This window comes from Solanum stenotomum, chromosome 12, assembly GCF_019186545.1.
Source record: "Solanum stenotomum isolate F172 chromosome 12, ASM1918654v1, whole genome shotgun sequence".
NCBI lineage: Eukaryota > Viridiplantae > Streptophyta > Magnoliopsida > Solanales > Solanaceae > Solanum > Solanum stenotomum.
The window spans coordinates 34,916,856-34,938,104 of NC_064293.1; the positions used below are offsets into that span (position 1 = coordinate 34,916,856).

Here is a 21,249-nt window from a genome sequence, read left to right on the forward strand (position 1 = left end):
ATGAATACTATACCGAAAAAATCCAAAAATCTGAGATTTATTAGTTTGTTTGATTTAAAAATTTAAAAATTTGACACAAATGGTTTGGTTTGGTATTTGAAAAATCTGAACCAACCCGAAAAAATCCGAAGTTGAAAAATCCAAAAAAAATCGAGTTTTATTAGTTTGGTTTAGATTTATAAATTTAAAATTAATTTTGACACAAATAGTTTAGTTTGATATTTGAGAAACTCAAACCAACCCGGTCAACATAGACCTTTAATTGCAAGCATGACTTGAGCTGCATGTGTTGCAGACGGGCGGATTTAGGCATAGGTAAGGTGTGTCACGGGACACGGCTTTGTCGAAATTTTTTACGAAATATACCTATATTAAATAAAATAAAATAAAAAACATTTAAGGTTAAGATAATTGAAAAGGACACCCATATCAGAACACTATTAGCTCAAGTGGCAGAAGCGCCACATTTTATGCCTCACGTTCCGGGTTCGATTCTCAACAGTCTACTTTTTTTCTAGGTTTTTTTACACGTTTTATTTGTATTTTTACCACTTTAATTCATTCATATCTAACTTACTCTTTTTTTAAAAAATAAATTAAAATAAAACTCAAAATTACACGTTTTATTTGTATTTTTACCACTTTAATTCATTCATATCTAACTTACTCTTTTTTAAAAAAAAAAATTAAAATATAACTCAAATTTTTTGAGTCCTTTATCCATTAAAATTATAGTACATAAAAATAGTATTGACTCCTTAAATCCTTATATTTGTATATTTGTGACTTTGTGAGTTTCTTCAATTTTCTTTCCATTCTTGTTCATCAATCATTGTTATTTGGCATCTCAAATCTCTCCGCATCATGCAAGTATTTTTTGCTATTCTATTAAACTATTACGTGCTTAAATTTTTATTTGTTCATAATAATAATTTTATTTTTTTTATGTTGCTTTGTTACAGTGAAACAATTTAGAATTTATTAAATTGATTACAATTGTCCGCAATCGTCTATTATTTGATCCGCAATTACTAATTGTGCAGATCACATCATATTAGTCTAAATTTAATGGAGAGTCTAAATTTAATGCAACGGTATTATTCTAAAAAAAATCATAAACGTTTAAAGTCAATTTTAACAACTCAAGCTTCAACCGACTTGGAAGAACAAGACAATTAGTCAAAAAAAAATATCAACAAAGTAAAGGAATTGATTTAAGTTCATTGCCGATTGATGTTAATTTATTAAAAGATGTTAATCGTATTTATTTGCAGTACAATTGGTTGAATAATGTTAGTATTAAATTTTATTTAATAATATGAAGATGTGAGTGGTTTAATTTAAAATTTTGAAATATTATCTAATTTAAAGAGTAGGTAATTTTTTATAATTTTTATAATTTAATCAAAAATTTATAATTTTAAGAAAATTATATTTCATAAAGTTCAGTATTGATGGGCCCTCAAATTTTTGGAGGCCTAAAGCAAAAGTTTCATTGACTTTCTTTTTGAGCCATTCTTATCATAGTATATATATATATATATATCCTGCCAGATATTTAGATAATTGCAAGCATGACTTGAGCTGCAAGTGTTGCAGACTTGCATAGTACTAATAATATATTATATATATATATATATATATATATATATATATTCTGCCAGATATTTAGAATCATATCTGATATGGTGAACAACCATCATAGCTTTCATTGATTTTTCCACAGTAAATTCAGTTTCGCTCAGCAAAAATAGTGATCAAGAAGAAGCGATTGTTGTGAGAATTCAAAGGTAGCAGCAGCTATGGCAGAGAAGGAAGGAGCAATTATCAACAAGGGGCATGAGGAAGGTTTGAAAATGGCACTTTCCCTAATGGAGGAATTCGAACTCCCATTGGGGCTACTCCATCTTGCTGATGTGATCGAAGTGGGGTTTGTGAAGAACACAGGCTACATATGGGTCAAGCACGAAAAAAAATTTGAGCACAAGTTCAAGATGATCGGCAAACTGGTAAGTTATGATACAGAAATGAGTGGATACGTCGAAAAGAGGAGAATCAAGAACCTCAAGGGAGTGAAGGGTAGGGAGTTGATGTTATGGCTTCCAGCTTATGAGATCACTGTGGATGATCCTCTTACTGGAAATGTTCAAATCAAGAGTCTGGCTGGCATCACCAAAACTTTTCCAGCTGAAGCTTTTGCTGCTGGTCAGTAAGGGATGCATATTTTCTGATCATCCTTAGAACTTACACTTGTATCCAATTGGTAATAACAAAAATTGACCAGTTCATTATTATTTGTGTTGGAGCATTGCAGTTTTTGTTTGGCATTAAAAATAATATGTTTCGTTTTCTGATAGCAATGTCCTGTTCTTTGAGATAAACATTATGTATTCTTCTTCCTGAACTTTCTTCACCAAATGATATAGAGCAGTAAGCACATTTGACAGAACAACATAATTAAAGAGACGAACGATATTGTTAGCAACTCCATTAAAACTATAATTGCTTGTGATCAACTTTACATCAAATACTCCACCAATAAAAAAAAGTCGCGGGTAGGACGACTGTTAGTTCTTAACTGATTTACATAACTAATAAATAGAAAACATTTAAAGAGGACACTCATCTAGTCGACTTTTGTGCAGCTGAAATGCAGGGTTAATCCATGCTCCACAGTTGCACTGCATGCCTGCCCAATTGAAGTAACCAAGCCGAGCTTTGCAACCCAGGCACTGAAGCTTATCTTGGACACAACCATCTTCCACTGTTAGATGAGAATGAGTGACATTAGTAATTTGAAAGGATAGAAGGCAATTTTGTATAGGAATAAAAGAACAGTTAGGAATGAGACTAACCAACTTGCATCCACTTCATGGGCTCAACAAAAATAGAGGTGCATTGAGGTGGCTCGTTGTAGGGATTGTCGCTTCTCTTTTTCCACTTGAAACATTTTTGGCCTTCACCAGGTTCATGTGGAACAACTTGGTCTTCTGATGCAACTATCCTTCGACATTTCTTGCAGCGGTATATAACTTGAGGTTTTGGATCAATACTAACATCAGAGGCTTTTTGAGAACTATCAATACTAACATCAGAGTTATTAGCTGCTTCCATGGTACTAGGTCAGTTTATCTGTTTACAACCAATGGAAATCACAGTGTAAGAGAAGAATATTGCAGTGCTACCATGCATATTCATCACAAGGAGAAACTATCTAAAAATATGCATGTGTAAGAATAACCATGATTTACTACATCGACTCATGAAGTGTGATAAGACATGTAGCCCATTTTGTGAAACCAATGAAAATGCATGTATAACAAGTTAATAACCAAAAATCTTTAAAGACCATGAAAGATATGGTTCAACATATTGATGTCTTGAATAATTCTATATGGTTGATGCTCACTTCAACCCATTATCTAGCATTTCACAAATCACTTTTCAGCACAGAAGTTGTTACTGGTCAGCAACCTCAAATGACCTAAAGCAATTACAGGTATGTACATATAACATGAAGATATAACCGAAAGCCCTACCCTCAAATTAATATGGTAAAGGTGAATGCAATATGTTGCGGAAATATCGTGGAAGCACACAATCACAAACAAAGAAAATATAGAAAAAGAATAACACAAGGATTTAAAGAGGTTCGGCTGAGCTTACTCCTCCGGCAAAAGTAGAAAGAGAGTTTTCCACTATGAAAGAAAGAGAACAAGTTTTACAATACTTTAGAATCCCCAACTACATATCCTATATATAGATCCCAAGTAGTCCCAGACCTATAAGGAAAAGGTAGTCCCAAACCTATAAAGAAAAGGTTTTTCCAATCCTAAAAGGACAATATTTCCTTTTCCAAATCTATTAGACAAATGGTCACCTAAACTAGTAGGAATTATAATTTCCTAAATAAACAAGGGAATAATTCAACACAATAAAAGTAGGGTTGGACAAATTTTAAAAAATAAATGAGACTTGACATAAAAATAAAAATAGCATCATAAAAAGATCCAATTCCTCAATGAAAACTAGAACAATTTGTTTCTTGTAACATTAGAAACTTTGAGATTAAAATCATGCTGGCAAACAACTCTACGAGCTTAGGATTGCAAATGAATATCCGTGTTGCAGCCTTAAAGGTCTCAAGTAGTTAGAAACAATTATATGAATCTTCTATTTATGTTCCACACTATTCGAAGTTTTTCCATTCCAGTACTCAACAATTCATACCTTTTCTCTAAAACTATATGTTCTCTAAACCTTAGAATCATCCTTACACTGATATACAAGTCTCACATTGAGAGAAAAAATAAATAACTAGAGCACTATTCCAATAGAGCAAAATAACCGACGTTGCATGACCTAGGCAGGATTCTCAAAAACAGATCAAAATTGGATATCACAATGTGCTAAACTGGACTTCAATCCCTTCTCATCAAATAAAGTATATAAAATTATCTATTAATCACAATTATATTGAATCATGTGCATAGCTAGATAACAAAACTTTACAGAGAAACAGATTACAATAGGGCACTACAATTATTATGCCAACAAACTTTTCTCCATTCATAGAAAAGTGATTCAGAACATTTGCATGAGATCAGACGGAAAAGAGATAAACAACTTACATTGATGATTTTTTTTCCAGAAGAAAGAGAAGTGCGAGGATTTCGTCGGAAAAAGAACGAGTGTGTAGGCATGAAAGAGGAGTACAGCAGTATTTGAAGGTTTGGGTTTAGCCAAATCCGAAATCAATTGGGTTTAGGGTCTCCAATTTGTAACGAGTTTGGGCTTATAAGTCCATGTCCAATCTTGCCATCCTAATTCCCCAATAGGTGAAGTGCACAAAATAGCCAATTTTGGGGTTCCTATTTATATCATAGCCTTAATTATAACTTTAGACACGAGGAATTCAAATTGAAAATATTTGTGCCTGAAACTATAAATTTTATTTAAAATTAAGAGATCACATGCATGAATGAAGTTAAGGCAAGTTAATGTATACATTTCTCTCAAATATTCTTCTTTCTCAAGAACGAAATATCAAAAATATTGATAATATATTAAACTGAGAGCAATTTATGTTATCATTCTTCACTCGCGAGGGTGAATTTTTAGTCTAGAAATGGAGCAATAGAACTAATTTTTATTTTTTTTTGTAAAAATAGGTTGTTAATATAGATATATATATATATATACGACGCACTTGGTTAAATCGTACAATTTTGATGCTTTACACAAAATAAGAGGGAGAAAAGTATTCTCACCCTTAAAAAAAAGTAGTACATTAAAACAGAAAGGTAGATAAATATTGAAGTAGTGTTCAGCTGTTCATCCTCATGGCCGTAAATTTTACACATTAATTAACTATAAAAAAGTATTTACTCAATCTGTTTATTTATAAATTTAAGGGAAAAATGTCAAAAATACCCCTCAACTTTATTTTATTGGTTGACTATACCCTTGCCCTTAAAACAAAGTTATTTTTACCCTCGCCGTTACTAAACTCACCATTTATGCCCCTCAATTGGATGGAAAGCCCCAAATTGACTTAGATTACCCAAATTTATTTTAAATGACCCATTCCCATTTTAAACTCATGCCCGACCCCTCTAATCTCCTGACCCAAAAAACTTCCTTTATATTATCCTCACTTAAACGAACTTGATTTCAGTTGATCCCACACTCTTTCCCGATCAGAGCTAGCTTACTTTATCCCAATGCAAAGTCTTCAACTTTGGTTTTGGAGTTTCTTCGTTGTTTTCACAAGTATCACTTGATAAGCCTACTATACTCTGCTCATTCTTCTCAATGGGTTGCTTATTACAAGACAACTCCATTAGGGAAATCATCATTGGACTCTCAAGTTCTATGGGTCTTAACAGAGTTACAAGAACCGGAGGCTTTGAAATTGGCGGTGTTGGAGTTTTTGGACTCACCCAATTTTTAACTGGTGATGGTGGAGACCGTACACAAGCCGGAATACTAATCAAAAGAGGCGGTGGTGGTGGAACTGAAACTGATGCATTCTGTTGTATGTAATTGTTGATTCTCATTGGAGAATCAACATTCTAATCCCAAACATCGAAAATTTTGGGTGATGAGTCAATACTTCTGCTTGAATATCTCTCCGGAGATGATGCACTAGGCGGAGATGGTGAATCAGATTCCCGTTAATGACCATTATCGATACAAAAATTTCTAGCGGTGAAGACGAAAGAGAGGGATACTGAGGTAGAGGAGTAGTACGAACAACAAGTAGTTCCGGTAACTTGGGCTGTGAATTTTTTGCACTCAAATTCACCGGTGGAGAAATGCTCAGCGATACTGGCAAATCCAAATCGAAATTGGAAGATGAGCTCGACCCACCAAAATTCTTCACCTCAACGACGGCCATCTATAATTAGATTATCTACAGAATTATAGAGGGGATTTAGAAATTCTTTAGCCCTAAAGAATGACCTTCTGAGAATGGGTTAAAAAAATTTGGTCATGAGATTAGAGGGGTTGGCCATGGGTTTGGGGGTTTTAATTTGATATGAATTCATTTAGTTTAGCGGGTCGGGTTATGATTAAAAGAGAAAATCGAGTTATTTTAATCAAATTGGGCAATTGTAAGTCAATTTGGGGCTTTCCATCCAATTCAGGGGCATACATGGTGAGTTTAGTAACGGCGAGGGTAAAAATAACTTTGTTTTAACGGCAAGGGTATAGTCAACCAATAAAATAAAGTTGAGGGGTATTTTTGACCCTTTTCCCTAAATTTAATTATGTTACAAATAAATTCAAACGATGAACATAATTCTGGCTTGTTAATAGAAATTAGAACAGTAAATAACTTATCATCAAAGGTTAAAACACTGATAATGCAGCTAATCTTTGCATTATCAATATATAAATTCAAATCCAATTCAAGTTTATCAATTTTGTTTAAAGTCACTGACAAGGAAGGATGCATGTTTTTGCTAATCAATTGCTTCTCATTAAGAAAGTCCTCAAGAGGCTAATTGACAGGTGATGAAATAACATTTGAAGCATTTATAACCATCTATTTACAATTATTAATAGGTATAAGAAATTAAAGTCATTATAAGTACAAATTAATTAGATTAGTGATTAGTCTTGCCTTTATTGTGCGTCATATGAAAACGAAATGGCCGCCATTTTCTAATGACATTAGACTAGAGAGTAAACATTATTCTTTCTTATCTTATTTATTATTGAAAAGAAAATTCTCTTTTTTTTAAATTAATATTCCGCCCTTTTAATTTAAAAATTAAACTGTGTGACTTTTCTTTTTTAATCAATTTTTTAAAAAAAATATTAAATTTCTATACTTTGCAAGTTCTTTATTCAATATTTAGTTCACCTTAATAATTGATATATATATCTACGAAATTCAAAACATATTTTACATATACACACTTTTTATGATCATGAAATTCAAAACTTGATTGTAAAAACAAATAAAATTTAATAGATTCCGTTCAAATCACTGAATATCATTATCATTTTTTCTGTTAACTTGTGGCTAATAGCACAATAGAGTAAGAGATTATGCTTCACACTTAGTAGACACATACAAAATGCATAACAAATCAAGCGATCCCACAAATTAACGTGACCCAATTTTTCTTTCATGCATAAAAATATATATAGATTCCTTTTACTTCCAAATTTTTGGGGTCTACTCTTTTCGTACGTGTTGATAATATATGTTTTGCTTCTATGAAATATATTCCTTTTACTTTTAAAGAGTATCATCATTACACGGATTCCATGATAAAGAGTGTTTTTTTTATTTGGATTTTTTCGTAAAGTTAATTATTCAATTTTGCTGACCCAGAGATTCTTGTAATTAGAACTATTTTATTCCAGAAAAAGAAGAATGAAATGTTTTATATTTTGTCCTGATTTGTGTTCGTGGATATATTCAGTTCACAATATCACTCAAAGCTCAACAAAGAGATCCTCATGTGAAAGAAATTGTAACGTATAAAAATCCTCCTTGAATACGAAGACTTCAATTTTAGAGTTATAAGCCAGGAAGTAAAGGGGCAGGCTCATTATGGTTTTTTATGGAAAAGGACCAAATATGTCTTTAATCTATTGATCTAGTTCTAAATATCATCTATCGGTTAACCTTTTAGCCAATATGTTTTTTTTTTGTTGCAATTGCATCCTATAGCTTATTTGAACCCTCCCATTTAAAACAACGGATCGAAATATATAGGGCTAACTATATCCTTTTATTATCAGAATTAGTTTAAATATAATCCTCATTGTATTTTCGTTTCAAATATTACCCTCTCATTATACTTTTAGCCCAAATATATTCTTCTCATTATATATTGATACAAATTAATCCTTAATTTGAAAGAGAGACGCGTAGCAAACTCAAAATAAAATGACTCGCTCCAAATTTTAAATACTAGATTCTTTTAGAAAACTACCCGTTTAATCCATCCCCGATCCATTTCATCCGCTTCAAGTTCTTTTCTTGTTTAAAACGATAGTGGCTAAATAATGAGATCATTTTGTCAGTTTCATAGCTATTAAATGGAGACTGAAAGTAACTAGTATAAATTCAGTAACTAATTGCTAAAATTATTCTGAACATGAAGTTAGATTTCCGTGTCAAACATCCCTACCTAGTCAACATTTTCCAAGCTACATATATATGCATGAAATGTGATACACAATATTATAAGTACTACTACTTGTTTAGCCTTTAGCTAGGCATGTGTATCAATCATTTAAGTCAAAACTCTTCCATAATGAGTTGCATGTGGTGATGGTTCCGTATACTACTAGTCCGTGTAATACCATAAACAGTACATTACTCCCTCCGTCCACTTTTAATTGTCATGGTTTCCTTTTTAATTAGAGTCAAATCATAAAGACTTTGACTAATATTTTATGATGTATTTTTTTATCATATTGATATGCAAAAAATTGCAATGTATAATACTTTTCATATAATTTTTGAATATCTAATTTTTTTGTTTAAAATATCAAATTAACGTAATCTAATTTAACTTTGAAAATTAGTTAGATTAAATTTTAAAAAGCGCAACATAACAAATAAAAATGGAGGGAGGAAAATACTGGATAAGATCGATCCACTTGAATAGAAATCATGATGATTTTCCATAATCTTATTGTTATTTCCTAATAACCAAAATTCAAAATTTTGAATTACCAATAGGAGTCATGTGATGGAAATAGAGAATGTGACTACCGAAAGAAAGAAGTATTATTTGTACAAGTCACATAAAAAAGCGAGAAAGAAGTTACCTATAAAGTGATGAATACGAGGGGTCGTTTGGTTGGGAACAAGTTATCCCAGGATTAGTTATTTTGGGGTTAGCTATCCTGGGATAACTTATACCACCATGCATATGGGATAACTTATACCATCACTATGATATAAAATGGTGGGATAAGTTAACCCAAACATGACAACCAAACAAGATACAAAACTTTTATCCCATTACTATTTTCTTATTACATCACTATTTATTTTTATCCCTTACATCAAACGACCCCTTAGTATATGCGGCCTTTTATTGAAGAAGACGTAATATCATGTTGGGAGTATTTTAAAGTCATTTTAGACCAACAACTAGTAATTCCAAGTCGATGTTTCATGAGATAAGTTTGAAGATGGCAAAATAATGATGCGGGGACTTTCTATGGGTCAATTTATTACCTTTACTATGTTTGAAGATGCACACACGAAAACACATGTATAGTTGATAAATACTTGAATGATATGAGTGACACACATTTAAGTCTTTTTGAGCTGTTTTAGTACCGCAACAAGAAGTTACTAATAAAGATTTCTTAACAAATTTATATTAAGAGAAAATAAAAAAAATTGAGCCATCGAGGTAGTATGCAACAATTTGCATGCTAAGCACGATAACTGATCTAGTTCCATCTAAAAGTATCTAGTAATTAATTTGTTTGGCCAAACTTCTAAAATTAGCTTATTTGAAAATAATTTTTTCCTTGAATTTTTTTTAGTGAGAAGTAATCTGTGTTTGACTGATCAATTTAAATATTACTTTTGAGCAGCAATTAATATTTGACCTAACTTATAAAAAGTGTTTCTAAGTGTATATTCTCAAAAATACTTTAATTTTCAAAAATCCTATTTTTGAAGAAAATCTATTTTTTTTTTAGCTTCTAAAAAATATTTTTTACTAGTTCCCCAAAACACTTAGGGCCCGTTTGGCCATGCGATATGATATCATGATATGGTATTATGATATGAAATCATGAGATGAAATTGAAGGTTTGTTTGGACATGCGATATGGAATTTTTGTGTTGTATATTTTCTTATAAACAAAAAAATCCCATAAGTTGTAAAACTATTAAAATAGCCCCAATTGTTTATTCAATCTTATTAAATAAACAAAAATTATAAAATCGCATAATAAATTATTACAAAGTTATTTGTTCTTCAGTTAAATAATTGTTTCATCTAACTTTAATTAATTAAAAAAAATTGAACATAAATTGTACTTGATATGTTCATATCTCTTAACTACTCTTACAAATAACCTATAAAGTAGAAAAAAAACATACATTAGTGAGTAAATATTAACTTAGAAGTTAAATGCTCTAAGATAAAAATTAACAAACATCACTAACTTCTAACTATTTACAAGAAAAATCAATAGTTAAATATTATTGAATAACGAAATTTTAAAAAGTTACCACAAGTTTGAGTCAAAAACACTTCTAATAAAATTTAATCAAAAAAATTATAACTAGTCCACTTGACTAAATATTAATAACTAATTGATCAAATTTTCCTAAGTCCTCAATCAATTGGACTTGATATCCTTCAGTCATGTGAACGAACATTTTGCAAATACTAAGATTAAGAAAGTGCGGCACCGCCAATGAAAATTGTCTTTTATCAATATTATGCTTAGTCATAAGATTAAGACGTTTTTTTTTATTATGAAAAATCAAAAAAGTATTACTCCCTTTGTTCTCATTTATATTCACCAAATAAATTTCTACTTTATCATTTATATTCACCAAATTTAAAGTGATAATAAATTTTATATTGGTGAGAATAATAAATTTTAAAAAGTAATGATGTGATTATTAATTTTATTTACATATGAAACAAAGGGTTAGGAGATATAAATGTGGGGTTGTTTTAACAAAATATAAACTCATGGATCAATTATTGTATTTAAATATCTCAAATCATGATATGAAATCACATGGTGATTTCATATCATGGTTTTTGGAGAATATGATATCACCTCTCATGATATGAAATCATGAGATGAAATCAGCGTAAAATCGCATGTCCAAACGCTGATTTCATCTCACGACATCATATCGTGATATGATATCGCATGACCAAACGCCTACTTATTCTCTCTCAAAAGTTTGATCGAACACCTAATGAGTTAGAAAATTATGCAAGAAATCTAAAATAGTACTTATGACTTTATCTATGCAACAACAACAGGAGATTCAACTTGAAGGAATTTCTTGCCTATAAATACCTTTGGCCAAGCATGCTTTAACATTCATCCAAGAAAAAAAAATAATTCATTTTCCTTATTCATAATAAAATAACTAGTTGTTCCATAATGACCATATTTACAAATCCTAGCAAATACATTTGCTTAGCTTTTTTCTTCCTTTTTTTTGGACTTTGGAGCTCTCAATTAGTTACATCACGTCCAATCAACTATGAGACAACCATGCGAGTTAGGCATGAGCAATGGATTGCCCATCATGACAAAATTTACAACGATTTGGAAGAGAAAGAAATGCGTTTTAAGATATTCAAAGAAAACGTGAAACGTATAGAAACTTTTAATGCAGGAGAAGATAAAGGGTACAAACTTGGCGTTAATAAATTTGCTGATCTCACGAATGAAGAGTTTCGTGTGTTGCATACAGGTTACAAGAGTTCATCGCACCCTAATGTTATGTCCTCCTCAAAGCCAAAAACACATTTTAGGTACGCTAATATAACAGACGTACCGCCAACTATGGATTGGAGAAAGAAAGGAGCTGTTACCCCTATCAAGGACCAAATGGAATGTGGTTAGTCAAGATTTTTCCCCTACTTCTTTTATTTTTTTCTCTTTCTTTTTACTTGTTCACTATTTTAATTATATTAAAATAAATATTTACTTATACTTAGTGACAAAGTTAGGATATTCATTAAGATATTTAAAATATGAAGAAGTAAATATTCACATAAAAATAATTTTAATCATGTATAAACAATATAATTTTCTATCGAATTAAAGAGGTTCAAATGAACCCCTAGATCCTTACTAGTTGTGCCTCTCCTTGTACTTGTAACTAGTCTACTTTAGTATATCAAAAGAAAGACAAGTTTATTTTTCCAGTTTTATTCGTTAAAATGAACTAGTCATTTCAAATTATTTTCCGAATTTATTAAAGACTATACATCAATAAATATAATATCATGACGAACTGTAAACTTTAGAGTGTCAAAAAAAACAGGGGACAAATTTCCATTTCTTTGTGAGTACTGTCTCATAATTTAAGGAAATTTCCAAAAAGGGTAACTTGCCTCTTTCAAAAACACATTTTTTCTTTCATTAATATTATGCAAACATACAGGGTGCTGTTGGGCATTTTCTGCAGTAGCAGCTATGGAAGGTCTACACCAAATGAAAACAGGAAAATTAATCCCTTTATCAGAGCAAGAGCTTGTAGATTGTGATGTCGAAGGCGAGGACGTAGGTTGCACCGGAGGACTCTTGGATACTGCCTTTCAATTCATCATAAAAAATAAGGGCCTCACTACAGAAGCAAATTATCCATACGAGGCAGCAGATGGTGTCTGCAACAAGAAAAAATCAGCTGTTTCAGTAGCAAAGATTACAGGTACATTTAGCCCAAAAATGAAAAAATGAAAAATTTACTTATTTGATTTGGACGAGTTAGGAGGTTATGACCCATTGTTTAACTATTCCGATGAAAATTGTTGCAGAAATAAATAAATCTTTGACCAAGCAAACACTGAACGAGTTAATTATGACCTAACCTATTTATTAACTGTATTAATTAACCTGTCTAAATATAATTCAACTCGCTCATTTAACACATTTCCCTAATTACTACAGGATATGAAGATGTGCCGGCCAACAACGAGAAGGCCCTTTTGCAAGCTGTGGCTAATCAGCCCGTGTCGGTGGCCATTGATGGGAGTAGCTTCGATTTCCAGTTTTATTCAAGTGGTGTATTTAGTGGATCATGCAGCACTTGGCTTAACCATGCTGTAACAGCAGTGGGATATGGTGCTGCAAGTGATGGTGCAAAATATTGGATTATAAAGAATTCATGGGGCAGTAAATGGGGTGAAAATGGATATGCACACATGAAAAGGGATATTGATGATAAAAAAGGCCTTTGTGGACTTGCCATGAAGGCTTCTTATCCCACTGCCTAAAGGAAATAAAATATCCTTAGCTTTTTAAATATTTTTCAACTAGAAACATATGTGAATACTTTTTTTTGAAAAAACAAAGGTTTGTGCTGGGGAAGGGGAAAAGGGGAAAAGGGGAGGGATTATCAGGTGGTGAAGTGAATTCTCAACAACAAATACAAATTCGCGTAGCCAATTAACTGAGCTACTCAGATTTTCCAAAAAACATTTGTGAATACTCGTGGGTTTGAAGTAGACTTTTATTGAACTGTCCATAGTTACGTTATTATAGCACTAAAAAGGTGCCGCCTTCTATTTAATTGTATTGTATGTGCATCATGTGAAATACTAATATATAATGGTTATATTGTTTAAATTTGATTTGACTTATCACCGGCTTTCCCTTGCAACAATAATATATGACGTGCGTTCTTATATGAAATTAATAATGTCCCAATAAGAGTACGTGTCGTTTTGGATTCTTATGACTAGTAAATATTGATTGATATATTATTAAGCGCAAATCTCACAAGTGTATATATATATACCAAAAAGAAGTTTCATCTAAACTTCGAAGCAATTTCTTAGTTAATTAAACATAACACAATCTACCAACATGAGTTGTGATAAGAATGTTTTACTCTTAACCAGATGTCTCGGGTCGAGCTTTGAATATGAAAAAAATGATGTTGGGAGCATCACTCCAGAAAAATTATGCAGTGCGATTCTAATTTGAAGCTCCAATGCAACTAAATAATATATAGCTAACTCGAAGTCTGATAATTAACTAGTACTATCTAAATAATATTGCGCTAACTATCAACTCTGTTCCATCACGATAATTAGTTATTTCCTCCTATCCGAAATAAGTATTCACTCAACATTTTTATTTTGGTTTGAATATGTGTTCACTTATATAATCAGAAATTAATTATTTTCTTAATAATAAATTGAGTGAACTAACTTTAATTCTGATTTGGTTTAGTCTAAACCTTTTTTTTCTTTATTGTTACTTTATAAGCATCAAATGCCACGTCATGGATGACTAGAATATGAACATCTTTTAAAACCTAACTGAAAAGTATAAGTCTACCAATATTTCCCTTTCAGAAAACGGTTACACCAGTCAATCTTCAGCAGCTAATTTGAGTACAATTATTTTAACCACTTAATAATGACTTCAAGTTTAATTATTTATTATATTAGTTTTATTTTATGAATGTTAACTTGCTATTAATTTTTTAAGAATAAATCAATCAATGGAGTTTGAGATTCTAAAACAAGAATATTTCAAATTTGACTTTCTATTGGTCTACAATAAGAGATTTTTTAAGTTTTGACTTTTTTTATTTGGGTTTTTTTAATTAAAAAATAATAATTTAAAGCTACATATGTTGAGAGATAAAAGGTTCTCAGCCTCAAATAAAGTATTAATAATGTTTGTATTAAAACTTTTATGATGGCTAATGTTTCTTGTGGTTTTCGGTTTCGGACCTATTCCGAATAATTTTAAATATTAACCACTTGAGAAAGGGAATTATTTAATAAATGCATTGCAATATTCAACCTCTATAATTGCAATTTTCAACTACTTTTGGACTTTGGTGACCGGGCTAGCGCGCTAATCAAGTGTTATTCTATTAATTAAAACTGAAATATTGCTAAACCTTAATAAATATTTTTTTTTGTTAATAACTCTAATGACTTATAGGTGAGCTTATAGACTGATCATTTGGAGATGACGTCTGAGACTTGAGAGTGTGAAAGAGACTATGGATGGATGCTTAGGCTTTAGTTTATTAGCATCTAATTTTGAATTCGTCTCTGGCTCGTTATAAAGCTGAAGATTGTAGATTTCAATTTTGTTCTTTCCTCTCATGTTATTATATTCTAATCTGCTTGTCACTTAGGCCCAGCACTTGACAATTTGTCAAACTTCTAACGCAAAATTGAGTACATATAATAATTGATATTTTCACAATTTCTATTATATGCCCTTTTCTTTTATAAAAGTGACGAAGTATACATTTAAAATATTTAAAGAACCACACTATTTTGATTCTCAAAAACAATACTATAACACCCTTTTTGGATCATAGGCCGGGGTTATATTAGAATCAATCAATGGACGTTATAACCTTTCATCGTTACATAGAAACACTGCATAAGTTTGCTTCTTTTGTTTTTGTTTTTTTATATACCTACTATCTTTAATAAAGACATCATCAAAGATGGTAGGAACGCAGTAAATACTCATTCATTCTTAATTAAATGTTTTAGGTTTGAACCCTGAGTATGTATAATCGTCTTTGATAGGGAGTGATTTAACCCATTGAAGACTTTTCGACGTGAATTGAATCAGTCAGGCGTCAAAACAGATCAGATACCAAACACAAATAGGAAAAAAATATTATTTTAAAGGTAAAATGACAAGGGCAACATTTTAAAAGAGTTAATATCTTAAAGGTCACTCAATTATGAGAATTTATGTTGTAGTCATTTAACTTTATTTTATATCAATAAAATCACTCAACTATGAGAATTTGTGTTGTAAAGTCATTAAACTTTATTTTGTATCAATAAAATCACTCAACTTATGACTTTTTTCTTCAAAAATCACTCAACCAAATCAAATAAACAAAATTAAGGAAAATTAATTTCTTTTATCCCACCCACACACTCCCAAATTAAAATAACGTATTTAGGTTGATCGGTAAGTAAATATTTTCAGCTAGCATTTTAGCATGAGATCTGCCATTTTTAGCTCTTTTCTATGATTAATAACTGTAGTTAAATGACACAAATTTATTTTTGAAACACGTATCAATTAAGTATCATACGGTATTGAATAAATTTTACAAATACCAAATGCGTGTGCAATATTTATTTCTTTTTCGTTGACTTTGAATTTGTTTTATCAATAAGTTATTTATTTGATATCATATTTTAGAATATTTTGACTTTACTGTGGTATTTTTTGCCAGGCCAACGTTTTCTTTTTACTTTAGTAACAGTAATTTTTCTCTTATTTATAACATAAACATTTTTAGAGTTCAATTTCTTGCTAAAATGCGCTTTAAAAAATATTTAATCATCTATTTGAATTCATTATTTAATTTGTCAGTGGATTGGGTAAAAAAATGAAATTTATGTATCTGTGGGGTCCGTCTATAATATAAAAAATTAATTTATTTTGTTATGTTAGATTTTTTAATGTTAAATTAGGACAAGTGATTTTGTAAGATAAAAGCTCTAAGTTGAATGATTTTGTAAGATAAAAGTTCTTAGTTGAGTGACTTTACCGATACAAGACAAAATTTAATGACTTTACTACATAAATTTACATAGTTGGGTGACTTTTTGAGATATTAACTTTTAAAATCATGAATATGTAACATTTATACCTTTATCCAATATTTTATATATTTCATGGTATGTTCAACTTATTTGAATTTCTCCACATACGCACTTGCATTCATTTTATAATTCAAGTATACATTGTCCTTTATTTACAGAACAAAAATACATATTTCTTTAATCATTTTTTGCTTGAATTGGCAAATTTTCAATTCTCTATTTATATCAACTCCTACACTAAACACCATAAGCCATAACAATTTTTTTGCATCTTCAAAACCAAGAAGATCAAAAAGTCTTGTGTCCATTTTGTCCTTTTCAACAACACACAAAATCTTTGTTTGTTTATTTCTGGGGTTTCGATTTGTTTACATCGATTTGCTCGACAGGGTCAACTTCATATTCATCAAGATGCTGACCATTAGAAAGAAAATGTGGATGTTTTCTTGCTAATTTTTGTTTTCCCCATAATTTGTTTAAAGTTCACATTTTATTTTTTTAATCTTTTTAGTTTACATCTTCTATGGCAGTTATGTTCTCAACTATCACAATTAACACTCAATCTGCTGCCAAGATTTTCTCAATTTTCAAGATTGTCCCTCGAATGATCTCTTTTTGGTTTGCTCCGACAACGCGCCCTCCGGGAGCTGACCCTTAGATGGTACTATCAAATTTGTTTTTGAATCCCAGTGACTAAAAATCTTAGTTTTAATAACTTATGGTTTGTTGAATCTTGTTTGAAATGTGAAGTATTGTTACATATACCATCCATATACAATAATATACAAAAAAAAAAAAAAAAAAAAAAAAAAGGACTATTGTATTGGTGTGCGTTAATTTGTTAGAATGAACTGTGGTGAGTTTTGTGAGAATGAGGCAAAAGGGGTTGTTCAAAGTTTGGCGTTGGATAGTGAGAAAAGTGAATTAGTGAAGGCTAGTGGAAGAGTGGAGAAAAAAATTGGAAAATCAGAGGGGAAAACAATTGCTGCATTGAAGAGCCATAGCGAGGCAGAGAGGCGAAGAAGGCAGAGGATCAATGCTCATTTGTCCACACTCAGGAATCTTGTGCCATCTTCTGATAAAGTAAGTTCTCTCCATTTCTGTTGATAATGATGATTAAAGAATGATAGTACATAATTGAATTTTTAGATTACATGTCTGGTGCATCAATTGTATACTATTAATTAATTATGCTGTTCCATGTTATGATCTATATTGGTATTGATGTAGAAATGTCAGTACTATTGCAATTTGCAACTTGAATTATTATTGTTAGGTCAGTTTTGTGTCACTTACTTGCACGAGTTTTTACCTAAGTTTGGATTGAAACAAACCTGGTTGTATTCCCTAACTCTCACAGATAAAGAAAAATAAGAAATGAATTTTCATTGAGTGCATAAATCTTGAAGGCTGAGTCTGTTTTCGGCTGCTAGATTAATGAAGAATTTCTCTAAATCTCGCCTTTTGATCTGTGATTCACCGGTCACTAGATCCAAGTTGACAATGTGTTCCTAGTCAGGGTGGAACTAGAGGGGCAGAAGGGTTTTTTTTTACTTCATAGATATAAAGTTAATTTTTTTTTTTTTTTTTATGTATATACAATAGAGTGAAAATTATGTATCCACCACTCTTTTTCAGTAATCAATAAATTAACCGGCTAACTGTCCAACCTGTTTCCATTATGTGCCTCTGACAGTTCTTGTTTCATTTACTTCTTTCTGTTTATTCCCCCTTTGTTCTGATAGAAGGAAATTCAGGGAGGCTATACTTCTATGTAGAATTGAACAAGTATTAGTTTGATGTGGTCCTTTCATAATCAATTGTAGATCCTGGATTTCCAGAGGTTTGAAAAATAAAAATAGTGTCAGAAATTTAAACGTAAAACCTCAAGGTGAATTTTGACTCCCTCGTAGATCATAATTAGGAATTGCTAGTTCTTGGAGTAACTTGTATTGATGGAAACATTATAGATATAAAATTTGCACTATAAGTTCATCACTAAAGTAAACTCTTTGGCGGTTTGAATTTTCATTTGATGAAGGCTTAACCTGTAGAGTGCAAAGTCGGCTGGTGACTTCTATCTCTTTATCTATGCTAACACGTTTTGATTTGTTCAATTAAATAGTTATATTATTAGCAAAAGTAGTTAGGACTGTGTCTCTTTGATCACTTTTTGACTTTGTTCACCAATTAATTAGTAATATTATTGCAGTTAGCACTTTGGTCCAAAAACTGACGACATGACCTTAACAACTATGCGTTAATCATTTGACTTAAACACTTATTTTCTATTAAGATAGTCATTTTCATGTCATCTACCATGACCTACTTTTCTAGAAAGGACTAGCCTAGGGCTATTTGGCGGGAATACATCGACAACCCTTAAATTTGTCGGTATATTTCAACTAGACACTTCTGACTTGAATTATAGAAATTTTTTTTGCAAGTGTGCCCATTAAATATGTTACATCGTTGATTATACACATCAGACTCAATTGAAACAGACTTTCATTTTCATGTCATGACAATGCTAATGGTTACTTCAGATGGACAAAGCAGCATTGTTAGCTGAAGTAGTATGTCAAGTGAAACAATTGAAGGAAACAGCAACTAATGTTAGTGAAAGGTTCTTCATACCATTGGACTCTGATGAAATAAAAGTTGAAATAATTGCTGAAAATGCAATAGATGGGACATGTATTTTCAGGGCATCCATTTGTTGTGAATACAGGCCTCATCTTTTATCAGATTTAAAGGAAACTATCAATTCTCTTCATGTGAATTTAGTGAAGTCAGAAATATCAACGTTAGGAAGTCGCGTGAAGAACGTGTTTCTCTTCACGAATTTGATCGATGGAGGATGTGCCAATATTGAGGCTGGGGAAATTTTCTTATCCTCTGTTCGACAGGCGTTTAGTTCTATACTGGATAAAGTTTCTGCATTTCCAGAATATTCATCCTATCCGAACAAGAGGCAACGTATTTCTTGCTTCGATTCTTCAAGCTTATTATTCTGATGACGATTATCGCCATTTTATTAGTATCATTCAACTGCTTCTATGTATATTCTCTGCTATCATCAAATAGTGGTTGATTTGGATTGGAAATTTCATGTTATATTGTACTGCCCCTCAGTGGCCTGATGACTAAATGTAAATAGTTTGTTACCTATTATAGTACACACTCTTTAATTTGTGTATGCAGAAAGGCACATTTCTTAAATGGAGGGTGATTGTGAATGCGTGTATTGTAATTGCTTTAAGAAAATGTAATTTTTTTTATGCAAAAAGATCATTCAAATTACCATATAACAAAAAAGTATAAGAAATGTTGAAAGAATTGAATGAAGCTCTTATGTTTAGGAACGTTGTTAGTTATGAAACGAGGGGAAGTTACGAATATATATTGTTCAGCCGCCTAGTTTATCAGCATGAACAAAATATATCAATGTATATGTTATGTATAAGCATGTATATTATATGTATAATATAAACATATTTAGTAAACTAGTTGGACCAAGGGTTTAGGGCCGTAATTATTTCAGAAACGAACATAAATAACCCGTCCACCAAAATAATAGTAGTCAATAAGTATATAAATTTTTTTATATTAATATATGCGTAAAAAAAAGTTATTATCTATTAGCTAATAAAAAAAGTTATGATCCTTCTAAATAGAGGTGTGTACGGTCCAGAAAAACAAAGAACTCTCTATACCTTTCAGTGCTTTTCAACAGAAATTTTCACGGCAAGTCTCTTTAATTAGGACCAGTATTTAATTTAACTTTTGACCTTGTTAAAAAAATTATGAAGAAGTAATGTTCCGCCAAAAAAAGTTCTTGGGTCTAAAGTCGCCATCTTGATTAGCTCAGCTCCACGTTTTGTTGGTTCTACAATTATTTCAGGGTCGTTTGGTTGATAACAAGTTATTTCGGAATAAGTTATCATGTGTTAAGTTATTCTATCGTGTATATGAGAAAACTTATCTCATCACTAAGGTATAAATAATGGGATCTAATCCAACCAAACGCAGAATCATTTATCCTTGAAATTATTGTACCGTATACCTCACACTCGTGACTCCTCAGTGTTTAGGGTATTTATGTGTACAACTTAAGTTGTGAATAGTAGGGCCATTGAAAATATATTCAAAGATCCTTTTGTCATGCTGAGACAAACAATGAAAAATTAAAAGGGGGTATGATTAAAGGTAGGAATCAAAAGGAAAAGAAATTATTAAACTTTTTTGAACTAATATGTACACAACATAATACAACAAAAGTTTTAACGTCAAAATCGATCAAATGTTTTGATGACTTTTTCATAAAGGAAAAGAAGATTTCTAACTTTAGCCATCAGCTCCCTGTCCCTAATTACTTGTCCATTTTTTCTTTTATAGTTGTTCCTAATTACTTGTCCATTTTGACAAATCAAGAAAGGACAAT

At 31.1% G+C, this 21,249-nt stretch overlaps 4 protein-coding genes across 4 annotated transcripts; 3 read left to right on the forward strand and 1 right to left on the reverse strand.

The window, feature by feature from the left end:
• Window positions 1–1,585: 1,585 nt before the first annotated feature.
• Window positions 1,586–2,765, forward strand: LOC125848218 (uncharacterized). Its single transcript, XM_049528049.1, has 2 exons — window positions 1,586–2,205; window positions 2,646–2,765. The coding sequence occupies exons 1-2, from the start codon at window positions 1,803–1,805 to the stop codon at window positions 2,660–2,662; spliced, it is 420 nt and encodes a 139-aa protein (XP_049384006.1). The 5' UTR covers window positions 1,586–1,802; the 3' UTR covers window positions 2,663–2,765.
• LOC125848219 (probable inactive dual specificity protein phosphatase-like At4g18593) lies at window positions 2,484–3,268 on the reverse strand. Its single transcript, XM_049528050.1, has 2 exons — window positions 2,856–3,268; window positions 2,484–2,764 (listed from the first exon to the last, which is right to left on the reverse strand). The coding sequence occupies exons 1-2, from the start codon at window positions 3,112–3,114 to the stop codon at window positions 2,610–2,612; spliced, it is 414 nt and encodes a 137-aa protein (XP_049384007.1). The 5' UTR covers window positions 3,115–3,268; the 3' UTR covers window positions 2,484–2,609.
• Window positions 3,269–11,613: 8,345 nt separating this feature from the next.
• Window positions 11,614–13,528, forward strand: LOC125848203 (senescence-specific cysteine protease SAG39-like). The gene is made up of 3 exons (XM_049528030.1): window positions 11,614–12,091; window positions 12,641–12,907; window positions 13,147–13,528. The coding sequence occupies exons 1-3, from the start codon at window positions 11,629–11,631 to the stop codon at window positions 13,470–13,472; spliced, it is 1,056 nt and encodes a 351-aa protein (XP_049383987.1). The 5' UTR covers window positions 11,614–11,628; the 3' UTR covers window positions 13,473–13,528.
• Window positions 13,529–17,633: 4,105 nt separating this feature from the next.
• LOC125848213 (transcription factor bHLH30-like) lies at window positions 17,634–19,867 on the forward strand. Its single transcript, XM_049528043.1, has 2 exons — window positions 17,634–17,888; window positions 19,352–19,867. Exons 1-2 carry the CDS (start codon window positions 17,652–17,654, stop codon window positions 19,820–19,822), a joined length of 708 nt encoding a protein of 235 aa, XP_049384000.1. The 5' UTR covers window positions 17,634–17,651; the 3' UTR covers window positions 19,823–19,867.
• The last annotated feature ends 1,382 nt before the right edge of the window (window positions 19,868–21,249 follow it).